We start from the raw sequence: 22,456 nt of genomic DNA, 5'->3' as shown, positions 1-22,456 counted from the left end.
ATATGGAATTAGACCCATTAAAGATATGAAGATGCAAACAGATGGAACAGCGTATTGCCCTAAAACACTGTTAATGGGACGCCATATTGCATTTACCTTTTTTCTGATGCAAGTAGGTTTCCCATTCATGCTAATGGGAGATATGTGCATGCTTAGCATTATAATCTTTGCAGCAGGGTTAAACTTGGAGCTCACAATTTGTGATCAGATAATTCCCAGGTGTTTTCAGTTTTGCTTCCTGCATTCTATTTTACGCAAAACCTTTTTGCAATTTAATTCTTATTTCTGAAGTTCTTGCCATTCCTCCCAGCTTTATGTCATTTGAAGTTTTTTCTTTCTTTCTAAATTATGTGTTTTACCATAAAACCAACATACAGTCTGATTCCACCTGTACCCCAATTTCTTATATACCAACAATTTTACAGTGAGGTGTAACTTGTTTCATTTTAAATGCATTCTTTCAGCTTAAATTGTGTTGATTTAAGATTTTGAGCCACTGACAGATGTTCTATCAAAGGTCTTGTTAGCATGATCCTATGTTGGGATTTAAAATGAAAATTTTGTTTTGTTCTGTATCCCCTTACTCTAAAGAGCATGGCTTCAGGACTCCTGGAACAGAAAACAAAATGGGAAAAATCATCTTCAAATACCGTTCGATGTTTAGGAACTTGTCTTATACAGAGCCATAATACTGGTTCCATCTAGTTCAGTATTGTCATTGGTGACCTGTCTGCAGCCGGTATTTTAGACGAGGGTCATTCCCAACCTTACCAGGAGATTGAACCTGTGAGCTTTCTGTAAGATCTAGGCAGAATTCAGTGGGAGAGATTTAAGCATGTGCGTATTCCTTCCATTGAAATCTGTGGCAGTCTAATATTTAGGCTAGATCAGTGGTTTCCATGCTTTCCCCCCATGGACTAGAAAATTGCTGAGGGCTTTTGCAGACCACTTATTTTTGCTTTGTAGGTATTAAGAGCTGTATGGTTTTTAAATGTATCTTTACAGAAACACCATTGAGGACATGGTTCACACACCACTGGGAATCCCTAGATAATGTCTCAACATTTAAAATTTAAAAAACAAACCCTACAATTTCAGTATTAATATTAGGCACCAACTATAGTTGATGAGCAATATTTATATATAAAGCTTGATGACCTTTGCAGTAAACATTCACATTGAGTTGAACTCCACTACCAGAAAGCTGGATTCACTTAACATTCCTCAAACACATTCCACCCCACTTACCCTTTTCTGAGATGCTGCAGCCACATCCTTTCCCTATGACCCACACTGTGTATGCTCCCTCCCCCCTATTTTGAATTATAATGTTAGGATGAGGTTGCTAGTTCCCAATATGTTCAGGTTTGTTGTGCCTACAGTCGTACCTTGGTTTTCGAACGCTTTGGTATTTGTACGTTTTGGCTCCCATACGCTGCACACCCAGAAGTAAGTGTTCCGGTTTGCGAACTTTTTCGGAAGCCGGATGTCCGACACAGCTTCTGCTTGACTGCAGGAAGCTCCTGCAGCCAATCGGAAGCCACACCTTGGTTTTTGAACGGTTTTGGGAGTGGAACGGACTTCCACAACGGATTAAGTTTGCGAACCAAGGTACGACTGTATTTTGGGGAGCAGACACTGGGAAACTGTCAGGTCAGGTATACAGACTATTCAGCATTTCTTTAAATGAACTTCCTAATGACAGCAAAAGTCTAGGGAGTGGTCTTCAAATCCTTAACCTGCAGGGAAATCCAAACAATTGCCACTATTACATCACTCCCTTCGAAAAGATAAAAAAATATTAATTTTATGTAGCGTTTTTTTCATATCTCAAGGTTCTGGAGCTCTCCTGGCTTTTCCTCCGATCAAGAAATATGCCATCTGTGCACATGCAAATGTAGTTCTGCTTGGAATTGACTAAAGACTCGGGTGTATTTCTCAGGACTGATCTGCTTTTTGTTGGGAGGTGCCACCACTCTGTCTATATAATCCCTTCCTGTCCCATCTGTTAATTGATCCGTGTTACAAGCTTCTCTTAGCCATTCCTGCCAGATGAATGAATGTTAATGACCACCTTAGGCAATTCAGCGCTTTCCAATACCCTTGATGGGTGTTTGTATATGTTGGGAAAACTAGAGAGCAGAGGCTTGCACACCCATTCTTCTTACAACATTGTTTTCAGAAAGCTTAACCTAAGATATATAGTCTGACGGTACATGGAGTATACTATTCTTCTTGTTAAGGGCTACTTCCCATGTTACTTTTCCCTGTTTGTGTTTTGAGAATTCTAGGATAGAGTTGCCTGGAAAATGGCTAAAGGCTTGTACAGTCATGCCTCAAAAGTTGAACAGAATCTGTTCCGGAAGTCTGTTTGACTTCAAAAATGTTCGGAAACCAAAGCACAGCTTCTGATTGGCTGCAGGAAGCTCATGCAACTGACTGGAAGCCATTGGATGTTTGGCTTCCAAAAACAGTTTGCAAACCGGAACACTCACTTCCAGGTTTGCGGCGTTTGGGAGGCAAAACGTTCGAGAACTAAGCTGTTTGAAAACCAAGGTACGACTGTAATGTGAAAGTGGTCTGATCCGGTTCTTCAGTAGCAAGGAACTTTGCTAGATGTATACCTCAGACTCTGTCAAACATGTATATGACAAACCCTGCTCCATTGACGAATAAGCATGGGACGCCTTCCCCTGGTGGCGCTGTGGCCCATAGATTGCAGCAAAATACTGGGCAAGGTTTTGCCCAGTATCTTATCTGTCTGATGCGCTCATGGGAAAAAGCTGTCCCATGAGCCCTTACTGCAGGGGGGAGGGGAAACCCTATATAAGGCTGCTTCCCCTGGAGCTCATTTTGCTTTGAGAGCTTCCCGCCCGCTTGCCCTCGGGTTAGAGCCTTCGCTGAGCAATTTTGGGTTGCTGGTTGACAGGGCCAGAAATGTTTTTTTCTCTTACCTGGTTGGCACTTGGTTGGGGATTTTTTAGCATATCCCACAGTGAAATATGGCTTTCCTTGGTTAGGCGGTAGAAATCAGCAGAAATGGCATTTGTCAGGATCAATATAGTATAGTGGACAACTCCATAAGGGACCCGAGGGGAGGATTGACCACAGCAAACCCAAGCGAGGGTTCGGTATCTGTCTGGTTGGAATCTGTACCCTGGTCCGCCAGTGAGACCTCGTTTGCTTGGCTTGCACCACAACAAGGTTCAACATTGGCTGACTCCCATCATACAGGTTTGGAGCAGTCCAAACCCAGTGGATCCATTCTATCAACATGGGCTTGTGGAATTATGAACTGATCCTGGAACCCAGGGCCATGCCAACCTTTTTCCTGCCAGCTGCCGTCAATAAAGATTTGGCCTGATTTTAACCCATCACCATTGTACAGTTATTTTGCTGCTCTTATGGGTCACATGATGCACCTGCCTGGGCAAAGACATGGCCAGATTTTGGAACAGTGTTGAGTTTTAAACACATTTAAAAGAACAAGTACAGGGAGAAGAAGTTGTTATGGTAAGCTCTGTACGATGCAGCATAGTAAAACATGCAAGTATTTTAAATTAATGCTTGCTGTTCCACAATACATTCCAGATTAGATTTGATAAAGAATCTTAATTTTAATTCAGATCAGTTTCGGTTGAGCACAACTATCCCCATCCAAAGAATTTGGCATGTGCCTCACTTGCTTAAGCATTCTCATTACTAAACCTTTTTGAAAGCATAACTAGAACTAAATCAGCATGTGTGTTCAGTGATAAAGAATTGAAACGTGATAACAGCTTACTAAAGACAGGAACATGGTTGTAAATTTGCCAGTGAAATTGTTAGAGAAATATGACTTGTGCAGCACACTCGAATTACTTTAAGATCCACACAGTTAACTTGGATCAATTGTACATTTTCTTGATACAATTGTATTTAAAATCAGTTACGCTTCCAAACCTAAACTAATTGCTGATTTCATTCCTTACCAACGCTGTTGCTCCATTTAATGATTAATGAGTGAGGAGGTTGGGTGACTCTTGGGATTTGCCCTGGCTGTATGCAGGCAGCAGTGTGATCATCAATGTACACAGCTGGAGCAGTAATTGCCTGTTGAGACTTGCAGTGCGCAGTTAATGTGTTTCTATTTGGATATCAAAACATTAACATGTTAGACAGGGCTTGTACTGCTAGAATCCAGGTTGCCTTAAAAGGAGCAGAATATTTGGAAAACTACACTTGATATAGCTGCTGTTTGCATGGCTTATCGGCCTTTTGCATTTCCCCTGAAAATTAAATATTTCCTTGCATTTTAAAATGTGTTGTACATCTTGGTGAGTCTCCAGCGTGTATGTAACAATGATGTGCAATCACACAGGACCAGGAGTTCCTGTCTTGTCTCCTCAGTCAAATGTTAATTCATATCTTAGTCTTTTCCTGACTCAATTACTATTGTCTCGCTTCAGTCTTCCTGCCTCTCTCCATAATTTTGTCGCAGCCATGGCCATTCACCTCTCAGCGTTGCTCAGACCACACAATACCTACACTCTTTCTGGTTGTTTCTTCCCCACATGTTTAGAGTAACATGTACCATGTACATCTATGGCACTGTATAAACAAGTCAACAAAGGCAGAGCACAATCAAGTATCAATAAATGAGTATGTAACAAAGTATACTGGAATGAAAGCACTGAAGAAACTAGAGAGCAGTAAGTAGAAAATGTATTCATAAAAGTAGCAGGTGGGGACTTTGATCTAGAGATTTCAAGCTGCAAAAGTGAAATATATTTCTGCTCTGGGGGGAGTTGCTGATACACCCTGGCGGGGGGGGGGGAGTCCCAGAGGATCCTCACAGGGGTGGGAAACCTTTTTCAGCCCAAGGCTTGGGTTCTCTCATGAGCAACGTTCTAGGTTTTGCATGCCAGCTGTTGGCAAGGCCAGAGGCAAAGTGAGTAGCATAACGGATGAAAGCTACTTTTGTACAGTAGGCTACATTATAGCCTTGCAGAAGATACTACACCCCTCTCCACATCTCCATCAGGTAAGCAAAAGGTACTGTCATCACAGCTCAAGGCCAGATTCAGTCAGGTATAAGCATTCAAATAGAATGAGAAGCAGGACTAATATGGCCTGTGGCTTCTCTATGACTAATGTGCACTGCTGAACCATTGCAGTAGGGAGACTGCTGTACAGTTGTACCTTGGATCTCAAAGACCTTGGCTCCCAAGCAAATTGGCTCCCTAACGATCAAAACCCAGAAGTGTGTGTTTCAGTTTTCTAGCATTCTTTTGGAACCTGAACGTCCAACACAGGTTCCGCGCTTTGGTTTCTGAACGTTTTGGAAGTCGAACGGACTTCCAAGGTACGACTGTACTGTATTATCAGGATCTAATCATCTGGGAAGCCTACATGGGTATAACAATCTCCCTGCTGCAAAAATTCAGCCCTAAGGAACTGGAAAAATAAACATGCATCTGTAAAAGAATAGCTTTCAGAAATAAGGTGGCTGTGTAAATTTACTTGGAAAAATCTTTGTTCTGACAAAATCAATGCGAAAGGTGGATTTTTTTTTTTTTTTACTATTGAATTTAAAAGAATAGCTTGGGTGGTGTGCAAAGGCACAACAGGCATTGCTCTAAATGACTGAATATTATAGAGAGTCGTAAAAGAGAACCACACCAGGGAAATACGTATGGGAAGGAATAAAGAAAGGAGAAAGCGTGACCCTTTTGTAGTTTTGGATTGTAGCCAGGGAAATAAAATGTGTGTTTTCTCCTCCTCCTCCTCCTCCTCCTTCTGCTTCTTCTTCTATGAGTTGTAATATTTTGTGCACATTGAATAATTGCATTTAATAAAACATCTGTAAAGACATGGCACTCGGATTTAAGAAAATATTGCAATGAAACTTCCAGCTGACCGGGAAAACACAGTAAATATTGAGTCTTGTAGCACCTTTAAAAGCTAGCACATTTATTATAGCATGGTCCACAAAAAACTATGCTATAAATGTGCCAAGTCTTAAGAGTGTCACAAGACACTGTATATTTAACAGAGTTTGAGGTCTAAGTATTTGCAAAAACTGCATTGCATTGCAACGCAGAGCAGAGAGTCAAGCCTATGCAGTCTCTGCTGGGAAATGCGTGTGGAATTTTAAAGCAAACTGATGTATCTTCTCTGTTTATGTAAGCTTTAAATGCAGCCTTTGATGTTCTGTTTCCTGCCCTGACATGTATTTTTAAAAATGTAATTTTATCTAAGGTTTCACTGACAATTGGCCTGACTGACAACTGTAACATACAGCCAAATGTTAATGTTACATTCTCAGCATAGCTGAACCTTTATATAGAACCAAAGCCACAGCAGATTGCAGCAGCATGAAACAGTGGGGCGTATCCCACGTTTCCCCAGTGTCAGCATTATCTGTTAGCATCTTGAGCAGCAATTACAGTTTACGCAGGTGTGTCTAGTGACATTCCTTTGTAGTAATTCTATTAATATTTGATGACAAAGACACTATTGCTGCATTGACATAAAGCACAGGCAGAGAAGTGAAATTCATACATGAAGCCTTGCTATGAATGCAAATTAGGTTTGCTTGGTTCCCTGGGGGAGATCCTTGAGGCTGAAATCATATGCACAGTTACTCAAGACAAAGTTCCATTGAACAGATTAGATTTATGACTGAGTAAAAAACACATAGGATGACACTGTAAGAGCACTAAAGAGCTCATCTGCAAAAGTTTTCCATTAGATATTATTTTATGGCATGTTGTAAAACAGGCCAGAGAGGCCCCTTTTATAAAAAAAATTTACACCCAAAAATAGTGGAATGTGTTAAACATTTGTGAACAATATTTTAGACCTGAAACCATCAAATTTACCCATTTGTGCCATCTGGAATGGAATGGCCTGGGACACCAGCTTCCTATCTATCTATAGTATACCGCTCTTCATCCAAGGATCACAAGGTGATTTATAATACAAAAACAGAAAAATACATAACATAGTAACAAACAAAACAATAATACCTGCCTACACACAGTTTAAAAGGCAAAAGGTTGGTTGATTAGCCAAAGGCCTGGGAGAAGTGTAATGTTTTTGCCTGGTGCCTGTTTAAATCAATCAAATTCAGAAGCTATACATGGATAAATAGGATTGATGCAATAAGCCATGAAATGTCTCCAGAATACACATTCCCATGCCCATTCTGGACAATAAACAGTATTTTGAAAAAAGAAAAATGGCCTTGATTGCCAGCCAAATGCTAACCAAACCAACCAAGTTCACAAGTCACATTGGAACAGATGGGAATGATGCTATATCTGATGCTCTGCAATACTGCTTATCCCCCACCTTAACCAACCAATATCGCCATCCTTTTCTAATGCCAACCCTCCTGCAGTGGCACCTACCCTTGGAAAACTAGGCTTGTATCCAGCGATGTAGTCTTATTAGTGCAAGAAGTTCCACCTGTGCAATGAAACTTCCTCTCCCATCCCATGCTCCATTCTGTTCTGGGAGGATCCCAGATACAACTATAGGCGCCGACTCCATGGGGCCTGAGGGGGCCCGAGCCCCCTCAAAAATTGGATTGGGGGGGCAAAGGTACAGGTTCTTACCCGGTCTACCTGGGGGGAGGGAGGGAGGCAGGCAGGCAGGCAGGGGATGGCCATGCTCCCTGCCTGCCTGCCTGCCTGCCTGCGGCCGCCTGGCACTTCTATACAAAGGGCCAGGTTCTTACCCGGTCTACCTGGAAGAAGGCAGGCAGGCAGGCAGGCAGGGAACGTCCACGCTCCCTGCCTGCCTGCCTGCCGCCCGCCTGTCGCTTCTATACAAAGGGCCAGGTTCCTACCCGGTCTACCTGGAGGGAGGCGGGCAGGCACGGGGGTCCTGCTCAAGCAAGGAACCGACGCCTACCCGGCCAACCCGCTGCCTTGAGTCTTGCGTTCTCTCAGAGGCTTGCGCTGCTTCTCGCGTTCTCCCTCCCCCAGGACCCCGGTATGGGCCCCCCCAATATTTTTTATAAGTCGGCGCCCCTGGATACAACCCCTAGAGAACATGCAAAGATTACAAGAAATAGTACCCTCAGCCAAGAGTGTTTTCTTACAAGCCATAGAAAAGGGGTAGCTAGCCCACATCGCACCAAGAAGTTTTGGCTGCCGGAAATGTGTTTACACATACACACACTCCTCTGATTCTGTGATGCCAAAATTTTTATGGTGTCCTAAATTAATTAACTTTATATTACTAACTACTCCTGTAGACCCCCCTCCCTACAATACTGTGGTGGCAAAAAGTTCTTTTTGTGGCCCTATCTTTAAAACAAAAACCTGGCTTCTGTTGCAAGTAACTCGCAGTGATGCTGAAACGTGCGCGCCCTCCAAACCACCCTGCAACTTACCCATTAAAAAATAAATAAAAACGATTTAAAATAGCGTAGAATAGATGATGGGCATAGAAGCCAACTCTAAGGGATGCGGTCCCTTCGCCCCCCCAAAAAAAATATTTGAGGGGGCTGCCCCCCCCAGGTTGATGGGCATTGTCATTCAAATAGTGTGCATGTGCTGCGTCTTGTGATCGATTATGTAGGGCGGGGCTTATCTGCCTCCCCCCTCCCCAAATCTTATTCTACTTGGCACTCCTGATGATGGGAAAACCTTTCTGAGAGCAGACTTTAAACCTGCCGTCCTCGCCCCCGCTCACTCGCCCATCCTCTCCCCGGAGAGCTGCTTGTGTCTGGATGCAGCCCTCGCTCCAGGGAGGTTCTCCCTGACAGCTTCTCTTCCCGAGCCTCTCTTTTACTACAGTGGTACCTCGGGTTAAGAACTTAATTGTTCTGGAGGTCTGTTCTTAACCTGAAACTGTTCTTAACCTGAAGCACCACTTTAGATAATAGGGCCTCCCGTTGCCGCTGCACCGCCGCTGGACAATTTCTGTTCTCATCCTGAAGCAAAGTTCTTAACCCGAGGTAATATTTCTGGGTTAGCGGAGTCTTTAACCTGAAGCGTATGTAACCCGAGGTATCACTGTATTTAATAATTTTATTTTAATAATAAAAGAGAGATTTTCGGTGCAGCCCGCGACTTCTTCCCCCAAGACCTCGTGGTTTTGCCTCTCAAATAACATCCCTGAGTGGCAGCACCCCCCACCCCCTTAGGCTGCGGCAATTCTGTGCCCACTTACATGGGTGTAGCCATGATTTATGTTGGGTGTATGCGTGTGCGCGCGCGCAGAACCTCAGTTCAATATTTTGTATTGATTTACTTGGTTTTTTTTGGTGGGGGAGGGGGGCAGCTGCCGCTCCCTGCGTCCCCTCGGCCACGCCCATGCCCACCTCCCCAAGAGTAAGCCCCATTCAATTCAGTGGGGCATATGGCGGCACGACGCTGCTTGCAACTGTCTTGGTTCTACACTGTGCTTCTATCTAGCCACTCGCCGCTACGCTAACATTCTGATTGGTCCGCTTTGTTTCCCACTCCCGCCCACCGAGGGGAAAAAAAATAGAGGAAGCGGTGGCGAGATGCTAATTTTCTTAGCTCTATGGTGCAACTTCAATTCTCGCGATGCGGAAACCTAAACACTACAATTCTCGCGATACTCAGAACCACTGGCCTCCCATTGGTTCGTCCCCAAAGCCGGGACGCTCTCTCTCTCTCTCTCTTTCTCTCTCGCTTGCTTTGCTTTTTGAATGATAGTCCCGTGACCCATTAGCGAAGGGCAACGTCAGCGGTGTGAGGGCGGGACGTCCTGTCATGTCTCTTCCCTCCCCATGTTTCCCGTCCCCCATTGCTGCTCGGCCAAACTTCCGCTGAGCTGTGCTTTGAAGGCCTGGCCCGGTTTGCCGGCGGAGCGGACACCATGGCTTGGGCTGCGCCCTCTTTGCCCAACGATAAGTCTCGGTAACTTGCGGTGGCGGTGGCGGTGGCGGTGCTGTCCGCGCTGCTTATGGTTCCTTCTGTGGCGGCTCCCCGCCATTTCTGCCGGCTGTGGGTTGGGGACCCCGGGGGGTGGAGGTGGTTATTATAAGTGGTCGTTATTCTCTTGGCGGTGTCGCCGCGCCTGCTGCTCGACGGCTGTGGCAGCCCCTGGATAAAAGCGTATTTATAAGTAATTAGAACCGCGGGATAACTGTCTGCTGATAGCCGAGCGACCTGGTTTCAAATTCATTTTAATCTATTAGATCAGTGGTTCCCAACCCCCCCCCTTTTTTTGGCCATGTCCCACCTAAGCATCTCTAAAATCGTGATCCCCCCCCCGGTGACATATAATTCTTATTATTCAAAAAGTGAACTCCTATTCACGTGGAGGAAGCCTAAAAGGCCATTCACTTGTTAATAACTCATTCTCGAATTGCCCCCCCTTAAAAATCAAATTGCTCCCCTGTGGGCGTGTGCCCCACGCTGGGAACCACGGTATTAGACCACAAGTGTTTTCGTGCATTGATTAATGCGCTTTTTGTAACTGGGGAAACAAAATAATGTTTCGGAACCAAGAGCTGTACTTTCTTAGATGGTATATGTGGAAGTAAGGATCCTCTTAGACCTTTTGCAGAATTTCGTTCTGGCTTTAACACAAACATGCATATGGAGATCCCATATGTATTTCTATGGTTTTTATGCTGTTAATTTGCTGCAGTTCACTTTAGATCCCAGCCTCCCAGGTGACCGTCAATGTCTTTAAAGATGTATTCCTCTTGTGTTAGAGATGGGCCCCTTTAAGATGATGGCTCACACTGGCAAGTTTTATGGGCATTTAAAACAATATACAGTAAGTGGAATACATGGAATATCTTGTTCAGAGTGTCCACCTGGCCCATGTCTAGCATTCTCTGTTCCATCCACACTCCCTTATTTTCAGGGTACTCTGCAGTGGCCATTGAGCAAGCTCAATCCTAAATAGGTTGGTTTGAGGTTTCCCCGTTTTTTAATACTTCTGTAAACCTTTTATCCTGTGAACCGCCCTGAGACCAGCAGGGATAAGGTAGTACAGTGGTGCCTCGCAAGACGAAATTAATTCGTTCCGCAAGTCTCTTCGTCTTGCGGTTTTTTCGTCTTGCGATGCACGGTTTCCCATAGGAATGCATTGAAAATCAATTAATGCGTTCCTAGGGAAACCGCCTTCAGACCAGGTCCGGGGACAGTCTGTCCCCGGACCTCTTCTGAAGGCTGGGGGGGGGACAAGGGCTTTTCTTCCCACCCCCAGAATTTTAAAAAACCCTGGGACAGCGGAGGACTTCTCCGCTGTGCGGGGCTATCTTAAAATGCTGGCGGGCGGCATTTTAAAATCGCCCCGGACAGCGGAGGACTTCTCCGCTGTCCGGGGCGATTTAAAAGCCCCTGGGAAGGCAGGCAGGGGGGACAAAGACTTTCGCCCCCTGCCCGCCTTCAGAAGGTGTCCCCGCCCCCCCGCCCCACTTCGGAACAGCTTTCCGAAGTGGGGCGGATGGGACAGGTGTCCCCGCCCCCCCGCCCCACTTCGGAAAGCTGTTCCAAAGTGGGGCGGCGGCGGCAGGTGTCCCCGCCCCCCCGCCCCACTTCGGAACAGCTTTCCGAAGTGGGGCGGCGGCGGCAGGTGTCCCCGCCCCCCCCGCCCCACTTCAGAACAGCTTTCCGAAGTGGGGCGGATGGGACAGGTGTCCCCGCCCCCCCGCCCCACTTCGGAAAGCTGTTCCGAAGTGGGGCGGCGGCGGCAGGTGTCCCCGCCCCCACGCCCCACTTCTGAAAGCTGTTCCGAAGTGGGGCGGCGGCGGCAGGTGTCCCCGCCCCCCCGCCCCACTTCGGAACAGCGTTCCGAAGTGGGGCGGCTGGGGCAGGTGTTCCCCCGAGCGCTTCTAAAGGCGGGCGGCGGTGAGGGAATCCCTTGGACCCCCGCCGGACTTCAAAAGTGCTTCGGGAAGTCCCGCGGGGGGCCAAGGGATTCCCTCCCAGCCGCCCGCATTTAAAAGCACTCTGGGCAAAGCAGCGAAGTGCGCTGCTTTGCCCAGAGTGCTTTTAAAAGGGGGCGGCTGGGAAGGAATCCCTTGGCCCCCCGCCGGACTTAAAAAGAGCTTCGGGAAGTCCCGCGGGGGGCCAAGGGATTCCCTCCCAGCCGCCCGCATTTAAAAGCACTCCGGGGAAAGCAGCGAAGTGCGCTGCTTTCCCCGAGCGCTTCTAAATGCGCTGCGCTTCCCCGCTGTCCCAGAGATTTCCCTATGGGCTTTCGTCTTGCGAAGCAAGCCCATAGGGAAATTCGTTTTGCGAAGCGCCTCCAAAACGGAAAACCCTTTCGTCTAGCGGGTTTTCCGTCTTGCGAGGCGTTCGTCTTGCGGGGCACCACTGTATACAAATTAAATTAATTAATGAATTAATAATTTAGGTTCCTCTAATCCTGCTAATACCACCTCTTGTATGTGGATGGTGCTGTTTTGCTAATAAGGCTAAGCATTTGGATAATTGATTGTTATTTGCTGTATCGAATATAATGTGTCTACTGCCTGGTTAAACAAGAGATACATTTTTAGTTGATTTAATTTTGTTCTTACTCAATTGATTAGTTAAGTATTACAGCCTTTGGGGGTGGCAGCCAAAGCCTTTAGCTCCATGCTTCATATTTGCAATCAAGTGAAGGGGAAAGTGTATTTTCTTTAAAAAGTTGGTCATGCCATTGTCTGGCAGCTGTAACTCCACTTTGGTTGGCTCAAGGCAGGAACTTTAAAGTTGAGTCTCAGGCTGAGTCTTGGGGTGGGGTACAGTACTAAATATTCTAAACATGCACCAGCAGCTTTCAACTTGTGTTGCTTTTCTCTTGGCTTAGGTTCATCTGCATATATCCTGCCTATATAAATAACAAGAAGACAATAGCAGAAGGAAGAAGAATAGCACTTGAGAAAGTAATTATTGGATTGGGGAGGAGCGGGTCACATTTATTTATTTAAATATGTGTAAAACACGCTTTCATTGGATATACAGTACGGGGGTGTTCAGCCTAAAACATAATACAGCAGTAATAATGTTGGGTAAAAGAATTGGTAACATTAATAAAACTGGCTGGCACAGAAATTATAAATTTAGTTATATACCCTTTTGTATTGGAGCAATTAGCTTCCACCCTTCCAGTATGCAGCCTGAGCTGTTTATGTATGAATTTAGTTATATACATACCATGCGTAAAAATAATTTGTAGAAAGGGGGAGGAGGGAATTAATGATTGCGTACATTTTTAAAATTACCTGTGCCAAATACCTAAAGGATTTACTACTCCCCATCAAAGAGCCTTTAAGCCCGTTTGTGTGCCTGCAACCAAGAAGTACCAGATTTAATGGACCACATTCTCTTAGATTGCCCTTTACATAGCAGACCTTGCCAACTGATGCTGAGTAAAATGTTGCTTCTCCGGCCCACAACTCCAAGAAGAAATCAAATGAGGTTTCTCCTGGCAGATCGGGGCAAAGATACCACTGCTCTAGTAGCTTCCTTTTTAGCCACAATTTTACCCGAAAGGGTTTCCTTCCCTTCGGGAAATAGCCTGGGTGTAACAGAACATCTAAGTGTACACGACCACAGTGTGACCCTTGACAGTTTCACCCTTGTCCTTTTAATTATCCCAGTGATTTGAAACAGTTTATATTGTGATGCCAATAAAGGTATTTGATTTGACATTTTAAAAATTTATTTACCAGAGACTGAAAGGGCTGTGTCAGCCCCCCCACAACCCTGTATTCTTAATAGTTGTGTTTCACCAGCTCAGAACATTTGGTTATTGCCACAGTACTTTAATATCTCATGTTGGTGCAAAGTAATACTTACTGAACTGTTCATTGATCATTTTTTAAAGTTTATACGCAAGAAAAGCTTTATTACTTGGAGTAATCAACCATTTTAGCTGCACCTGATAGTAACTAAAAATGTCTGACTCTTCTAGGCAGTTGAAAATCCAACACCGACAGAAATTCAAGATGTATGTGCAGCAGTTGGACTTAATGTGCTTTTGGAGGTAATAATAATGTTTAGTTCTCAATGTAATTGGAGCATATACCACAGGTGTACATGTCTGTCCACTTTAGTTTTATTTATGTTTTTATTGTACTTACTAGTTGCTTGTTTTTACAAAGAGTAAAAATATATGTACTACAAAAGAAGTGTTCATATTTTTAATGGTAATCAGAGGTGCTTAGATTGGAAAGCACCTTAAGAGTAAGCTATGAGCTATAGGACTAATGGCCTACCTTATGGAACTTGTGTAAGGTTTACTAAAATAATGTGTGAAAAACTTGTGCAAACTAATTGTTCAGTCTTGAGCATATTTACTCAGAGTTTAGTGTGGGTCTTACTCAATAGTAAGTGGACTTCATATTGCAGTCATAGTATGAATGTATTTTTAAGTAAGCCTGGTTATAAAATGGTAACCTTTTCCCCAAATGCTAGAAAAACAAAATGTATCCCAGGGAGTGGAACCGTGATGCACAATATAGAGGAAGAGTGCGCATTCAGCTGAAGACAGAAGATGGCAAACTATGTCAGCCTCAGTTTCCAACACGTGAGTGAGATTAGCTTTCTTAAATTATACTTTTTGAACTAAAGACACCTAAGTTTAGGTACCCAGAGGTGTGTGTGTACATGCAGGGGTGGGGAGTCCTGCAAAAACCTTCCTTACAATAAGGGGCTGCTAGAGGTAGCACCGCAATCATTGTCGGGATCTCCATTCGACCGAGCTGATAAAGCTCATCCTCCTCCGGCCGAGTCCTTCGGAATCACCCCCGACGTGATTGACGACCTGAGCCTCTGATAAGGCTCCAGGCACATCCCCCTCATTCAGCAGAGTTTCCAGCACAGGGAAGAGACGAGAGGTTTGGGCTACATTGCTATGCTTTATCACTAAGCTACGCAGACAGAAAATACATCCTCTCTCTGTGAGATCAGAGAGCAACAGGAACAAAGGAACAGGAAACCACTAACGTCACATCCGTCTCCCGTGAGATTTCCAACAGTATGGAATGTGCGGAATGTAAACAGACTCTTGTGACTCCAAAGCACTGCTCAGTGGCAAATAGAAACTAATAATCATAGCCATATGTGACCACCCTCTCCCCCCTAGGGAGCACTGTTTTCCTAGTAAAAACTATACATATACTCAACTACCGGCACCTTTCAGTACAAGAGGCCCCTTCCCCATCTCTCTGACTTGATTTGGGCTTAGTGTATTTTCATCTGCACAGTATTAAAAAAAATAATTCTGTCAATGCAAATGCTAGACCCAGGGCCGGCCCACCCATGAAACAATGTGAGGCAACTGCCTCGGACGGCAGGATCACCAGGGGCAACAGTTCCCAATGTTGATATTTATTCCCTGCCCCCTTGTTCCTGATGTAGATCTTCCATCAACCCTTCTTCCCTGGCAGAGTGGGGGAAGCTATTTTGTGGTTTGCCTCAGGTGCCAAAATGTCTTGGGCCAGCTAGAGCCCTTGCTCATTTTCAAATACTTCTGTAAGCATAAGTCTAAATACAGTAGACATACCTTAAGTTACTGTTCTGCCACCTTACTCCAGCAGGATCCCAGTTCTCTTTGTGAATGGAAGGGCCCCTTCCATTCACAGAGGGCTCTTTCACAGCCAAACTGAACCATGTTACTTGAGATGGGTTCTTCTTTTTTGTAGCGAAGGAATGTGTGTGCAACTCACCCATGTTTTGCTTGGCTGTGCCCACTCTTGCCTTTAAAGCCCCTGGAAGGATAGTTATGAGGGGTTGTGACCCTTGGGCTGAAAACGGCTCCCCATTTCTGCTGCAGGTGACTAGTTTTGGGTGGTTTCCTGTGTAACTTCCAGTTACCTTGTAAATGCAGCAGCGGTGGTGGAAAATGGAAGGGCTTTTTCGTTGCCTCTTCTCTCATTTTTCCTTTACCTCTGTCGTTACCCCCCCCCCCTTAGGTAAGGCAGTGATGCTATATGCAGCAGAAACAATTCCTAAACTAAAAACAAGGACACAGAAAATGGGAAGCAGTGACCAAAGCCTACAGCAAGGAGAGGGAAGTAAAAAAGGTAAAGGAAAGAAGAAGAAATGAGTGTGGCTGATACATATGCAATGTATTAAGATGAATATAGATGAAGGGGATTATTGGCATCTGAACTGAAAGTTGGAGAAACAAATGAGAACTGTCAAAACTTTCTGGACTGGACTTTGTTTAACTTTTATCTAATGCTACAATAGATCAATTGGAAATATATGGAAACATCTACTTTAGTATTTATACTGAAAAGCTTGTCTATTAATGTGCAGAAATACATTAAAAATGGACACAGTCAATACTTCATAGATCTGATTGACCCTGATATGGTACAGATTGGTAAAGATAATAGAGGAATAGGTTAATTCAGTGTTGTATGACGCTTCTAAACTGATTATTCTCATTATTAAAATAAACAACCCTTTGAATCAAACCGTTTAGAAAGCACGGTCTTAAAAGTTCCTCAGTCTAAAATAACTGGTTTTAATTTTATATCTGAATCATTCTATAATGGAGCTAGGCAATCTGAAGACCCCTCATGAATGAGGGATGTTGTAACATTTGTTTAGACTACTTGTATAGGATTTGAATAGTCTAATGAACGTGGAACGCAGACTACAGTCAGTCAGATTTGCATATTCAACAATAGTCGGAAGTTTATCCAATTTGTAAAAATGTATTTAATTCTAAAATATTTATGGGGGTAAAGTGTGAACTGTTTTGATGTTGCTTCTGCAATGTTCCTTATGGTTTACCATATCTGTTCTAATGCTTTTAGAGCATGATACATAATATTTTTTAAAAAATCACTTTTAAGAAATTATTGTAATTGGATTAATCCAAAAGTACCTTGGGCCAATATATGTATACTCTTTCTGCTTAAATGAACTTGGTTACCCAACTGCTACCTAAGACTAGCATAAATCATGATAATACAAAATTACGACACATTTAAGTTGGTGAATTGTTTAGCCAAAAGTCATGAATTCTTAACAGGGTTAGAGTAGCGATACTGTGGCAGAGAAGTGTAAGTTCCTGTCACGTCAAATATATTATATTTTATGCACATAGTGCTGCTTCTCTGTTCCAGTTTGCAGCTCTTGTGGTGCTTTGTGTCGTTCAGCCAATTCGTCTTCAACTTTTCAGAGCTGAGCCCCACCTTTAGACCAAAAATGCATTAATTTTTTTACCATATTTGTATGGTTTTAGCGCTGCTTCTGTGACCTGCCTTAAGTGAGGCTGCAAATCAATAGTGGGTCCTAACGTACCAGTTGAAGACCAGTAGTTTAGTCCTCAATATCAGAACCCACAGAGTGCAGGATTTTAAATTTGCAAAATGTGAAAGTTTTGCCAAATTCCCCTAGATGGCAGCAATGTTAAACATGACTTGCTCAGTGGAAAGCATGCTGTTGGACTTGCTGTCTTTTAAGTTTCCTTAGAGTATTTTTTAAAAATTGCCTTCTAGTCTTGTCTTTAATTGATTTAAGTCATATCATGTTTGCAAATACTGCTTTCTTGCTGTTGTCGTATTTCCAAAATGTCAGGGTGACACAAAGGACTTCTTTCTACATTATACATTATTTTACAGAAAGTACATCTGTGTAGGGGAAAGTATGTAAATTGTCAAGTGGAGGGATTTTTGTGTTATCGGAAGAGGCTTCAACACTGTGCTTTTACAGCAACTCCACAATTCTTGACTTAAAGGCCTAGGTATAGAGAAACATTTTCGCCTGACGCCCAAAGATATGTAATGAATGCGCCAAGCAAGCCTCCCTGGGAAGAGCATTCCACAAGCAGGGAGCCACCACAAAAAAGACCTTTTCTCATCTTGCTGCCCTCTGGATCTCTCACAGAGAAGGTGCACATAGTAGGACCTCGGATGATTATTGTGGCATCCGGGTTAATTCATATGGGGAGAGGTGGTCCTTGAGGTATTGTGGTCCTGAGCCGTTTTAAGGCTTTATAGGTAAAAACCAGCACATTGAACTGGGCCTGGAAACTAATTGGCAGCCAGTGCATTGCTCAAACTGTCTTACCCCGGTGAGCGACCTGGCTGCCAAATTCCGCATTAGCTCAAGTTTCTAATGTGTTGCAGTAATGCTGCTGCTTAGCTGACAAAACAACCTAAAATGTTGACCCTAAGAATCTGTTAGTGGCATTTTTTGAAATCTGTTTTCTGGGCCACATGCTGTATCAGTCCCAGAATTCAACTTCCGGCGCGCATTCGGAGGCTTCCTTGTGTTTGTTGTACCTTCTGCATCTGTATTTAAAGTGCGCTTTGCATCTGTTTAAAGACTTGCCAGAAGCATTCTGCTCAAGGGAGTTTACAAAAAAAGAGTAATCAGACTACATAAAACATCCAATGTCATCATTTAGTGTTATACTAAAAGAACCAAGCACATTTAAAATATACAATGAGAACTCTATCCGAGTCTGTAGAATTTATAAAATGAATCCAAATATTTGTCTAAAGAAGGGATGGTTTGCAATGATGGCTGGAGATGGAATTACAGTTTCATGATACATACCAACTCTTGCTACATTGAGGTCAAAGCCAAGCAACATTCATCATGTGACATTTTTACCATTTCGGTTTCATGTCACATGATGAATGTGATGATTCACATGGTGGAAAACTGGTGATTTTACTACATTAAAAGTAAAATTAGAATGTGGGGTTGAGCAAAGTAGCATGATTGCTGTTTGTCTGTTAGTCTTGCTTGAATTCTGTTTTGTAAGGAGGGGAGAGTGCTGTTGAATTCAGGTCCTGTTTGTGAGCTTTCTGTAGTCATTTGCTTGTCAACTGAGAACAGGATGCTGACCTAGATGGGCCACCAGACTGTTCTAGCAAAAGCATATGTTCTTAAGGATTTTTTAAAAGGGTTTTTTGGTTTTTTTGTCTCTTCTGCCCAAACTTCTTGAGGACTTGTGTTTCAAGTGCAGCTTACAGGGCTACCATAAGCTATGGCTGCTTAAAAAGAGCATCAGCAGGGAACTGAACATTATTAGACTCTGGATAAATAGTGTATTTCAAATTCCTTTTACTTTCCCCCAATTGTGTTGGTCTCACATTTTCTATTTTATCTCTTAATCAGAGGGGTTAAAAGCAAGAGGGCTGCCTTGGTCAGCTCTAAGGCAAAGGAGAGGAATAAAATGTTCCCCATAAATGCAAATATTTTATCCCACAAAAAGAGATATGACCGAACATTGATGGTATAAACTATATGAAGCGCTCCACACCTCCCTCTACCCCCACTAGTGAATTTTCTTAGCCCTTTTTACTATGCAGATGAAGAGCTCAACTGTGAAGGTTTAGCCAGGTGAGTTTTTGCAGTCGTATATTGGATGAAAATGAATTTTCGCATAATCCTTAATTCCTCTACATGCAGTGTGACTATATTCTGTGAAGAAATGTAAAAATCACATTAGGTTAAGATATGGTTCTTTATTTGTTTGCATTCTTCTACGTACATTACATCTTCAGCACAAGCTGGTAAGGTATATTAATTTTTTCAAGCACTTGACAATAATTTTTGAGTGTGGATCCAGAGCTGCCCTTCTACAAACAGAACACCTCCCATTTGCGGAAGGGACTGAGATCTATCAGACATACCTACTGCAGGAGGGTGGATGGGAGAGATGGTCTTAACTTATTTTCTTCTGCAAGCCCCCCTTGTGTCTACCTCCTAGTTCTGAAGGGTCCCTGAACCTTCACTAGCAGATTTTGGGGAGGTACAGGTGACTGTGAGGGGACCCTCTTCTACAATGGCTCAGAGCATCCTCTGGCTACATCAAGTTCGGGGCAGTTTTTTGTATGTGATGGATACATTGATGTAAGGCTGCTGATACTTTGTACTGCTATGTTTACAAATTGAAGAGATACTTTCAATGTATATATAACTAGATTTTGTTTCTATGTGAGGATAAATCATCTGAGCCTCACAAATTTACACTTGCTTGCACCTTGCCCTACAATCTATCTAATATGGCAGCAATTTAATCAGTTCAGCTTCCACATAAATTACTCAAAAGCACGTAAAAATGCAATAGAAATAAAACATTACAGCATGCAAGACTGCTCTGCAGCTAAAACGTTAGCATCTTCTGACTCTTTCAGACTGGCTTTAAATGCTTATGAAGAAACATGAACCCCACCAGTGTGGCCTTATTTTGTCATCATTTTCAAGGTAGTTTAAAGCTGGCACAAATAATTTCCAAACTGGAAACATCTGCTAAGGGTGGACGCACTAGCTAAATTGTTCCTCTGTTACACAAGACCTTTAGCACCACTGGTGTTTCATGTTTGTAATAGGCAGTAGCAGCTCTTTATAGGTCTACCACCAGAATGGAACAAACTTGATTGAGAAGCGTATACATCAACCAAGTGTTAACTACCAGCGCATCATTCCTTAAGGATGTAGGGATGCACATTACCTCGTCCCTTTACCTGCATTCTGTACATATGTATATCATGTGCTTGCTTGGATGCACATCAAAAGCATTTGTACCAAACATAAGGTTTAAAATACAGTACTCTGGCTTTCCTTTGCTGCTAAATCTCGGTTAAGTCAAGGGACAAGTCCTTTCCCTACACATCTCGCTACCTCTATGCTGGTTTGGCATTAAGTAGTGCTACCGTTCGGACACTGGTCACCAAGAGAAAAGCAGTGCAATTGGCTTAATTAGAAGATATGGTAGTGAACACTTGCTTTGATAGTATAGAGAATAGGCTTGTTATGACTCTTACATTTGAAAATGAAACCTTGATAACAGGAACAGTCTGGCTACCAAATAGGCAGAAGCTGGTTATTACCATTCTGTCTTGCTGGCAAGCTTGCAAGGGCACGTGGCTGTTCCATGGTAGAGGCAGAATGCCAACCTAGATGGCTGTTTTGACTGAACCAAGCCAGGCATTACATGTATTGATTAGTTTCTTTTCTACAAAGTTGCAGGGAAGCTCTTTCGACTTTACGTGCAAAGCAGACTTCAAATAACCACCAGTAACACTCTGTGCCGAGCCCGATAGGAAGGAATGGATGCTGAAGAGGGACAGTGTTTGGTAGAGTATATCAGGGTGCTTTCCAAAATGGGGTTTAAAATCAGGTCCAAACAGCGGTTTAAAAAAATAAATACGTACAGTGGTGCCCCGCAAGACGAATGCCTCGCAAGACAGAAAACTCGCTAGACGAAAGAGTTTTCCGTTTTGGAGGTGCTTCGCAAAACGAATCTCCTATGGGCTTGCTTCGCAAGACGAAAATGTCTTGCGAGTTCCTGCGGGTTTTTTCCCCTCCCCCCCTTTTTCTAAGCCGCTAAGCCGCTTATCAGCTGATCCGATAAGCAGATAAGCCGCTAAAAGCCGCTAATCCGTCAATGGGCTTGCTTCGCAAGACAAAAAAATCGCTAGACGAAGAGAATCACAGAACGGATTCTTTTCGTCTTGCGAGGCACCACTGTATACAAATATTAAAGAGGCCTGTTTTGGCTGATACCCTTTTCACTAAGTTCTGTTGCAACCACTTCGTTGCTTAGTGTTGGTATGACTTGCTTTGCTTCTTCCACTGTCCCAATTAAAAATCTCATGTGTAATGATAGCATTTATTTATGCGATACCTTCTTTCCTCATTCTTTCTCTTTCACATAGGTATTATTTATCCTAGACACAATATCGCTTTCCGTTTTTGTCTCATTACCCATAAATTCTTCTAAAATTATCCTAGATATTTTTCAAATATTCAGTATTTTTTGAACGTCTGCCTCTTGTGGACACTACTCTTCAATTGGCTTTCTTGTCTTTCTTTTTTAAACAGTCACATGTGTAGTAGCCCTAACAGTAGGTGTAAATCTACCTGCTTTTCTTTATAAGAGTGCTTCATCATCCTTTGGTTCCACTGGCAATCCTTAACTAAAACGAAACAAGCAAGGCTTTTTAATGCCTAGAGAGAATTATTGAGAAGGGCCCGGGAGCACCTGCTAGCTGCCACAGAGCAATATTGTGGTTTTTGTTGTTGTTGCAAATATTCATGAGCATACTTCAGCGTACATCACACATGTGCATCAACAGCAGTAGGAGGCTCCACTGCAGAGCAGCTATTCCACAAAGGCCACAGGATAAGGCCCAGATGAGTGTACAGACCTAGGCATCATTATCTCACTTCCTTTTCACATACATCCATTCGGTATGTATATTCAACCATTGCAACTCTGGTCATAAACAACAAAGTGTTCTTCGCAGTGTTTTAAGGACAATTCCCATAGATACACACTCTTGACGAAATACTGCAAGTTACAAGCAGTCTGTGCAACAATAAGGAATATTTGTGTTCAGCACCGTACATAACCTGTCTTCACTGTTTACAACACGGTTAGAGGTGTGAGTGTAAGAATACACATTAACATAAGGCTTTTTGATTTTTTTACCTTCGATATGCAGAAACACACTGGCATGAAAAGCATTTGTCATTACGCTTTGCTATCAAACTACATTACAGTGGGAACC

The 22,456-nt window shown here is 43.3% G+C and overlaps 1 protein-coding gene and 1 long non-coding RNA gene across 2 annotated transcripts; one reads left to right on the top strand and one right to left on the bottom strand.

Moving 5' to 3' along the window:
- The first annotated feature begins 9,730 nt into the window (after nucleotides 1-9,730).
- On the top strand, nucleotides 9,731-17,030 carry SRP19 (signal recognition particle 19). The gene is made up of 5 exons (XM_081213954.1): nucleotides 9,731-9,881; nucleotides 12,775-12,850; nucleotides 13,882-13,953; nucleotides 14,385-14,496; nucleotides 15,884-17,030. The coding sequence occupies exons 1-5, from the start codon at nucleotides 9,841-9,843 to the stop codon at nucleotides 16,015-16,017; spliced, it is 435 nt and encodes a 144-aa protein (XP_081070080.1). The 5' UTR covers nucleotides 9,731-9,840; the 3' UTR covers nucleotides 16,018-17,030.
- LOC308597834 lies at nucleotides 16,119-17,977 on the bottom strand. Its single transcript, XR_014013176.1, has 2 exons — nucleotides 17,835-17,977; nucleotides 16,119-17,804 (listed from the first exon to the last, which is right to left on the bottom strand). It is a non-coding gene; the product is annotated as an uncharacterized lncRNA (long non-coding RNA).
- Nucleotides 17,978-22,456: the final 4,479 nt, after the last annotated feature.

Source organism: Podarcis bocagei (genome assembly GCF_964188305.1).
Source record: "Podarcis bocagei genome assembly, chromosome: 11".
Classification (NCBI taxonomy): domain Eukaryota; kingdom Metazoa; phylum Chordata; class Lepidosauria; order Squamata; family Lacertidae; genus Podarcis; species Podarcis bocagei.
This window is presented reverse-complemented; position numbering and strand designations above follow the sequence as displayed.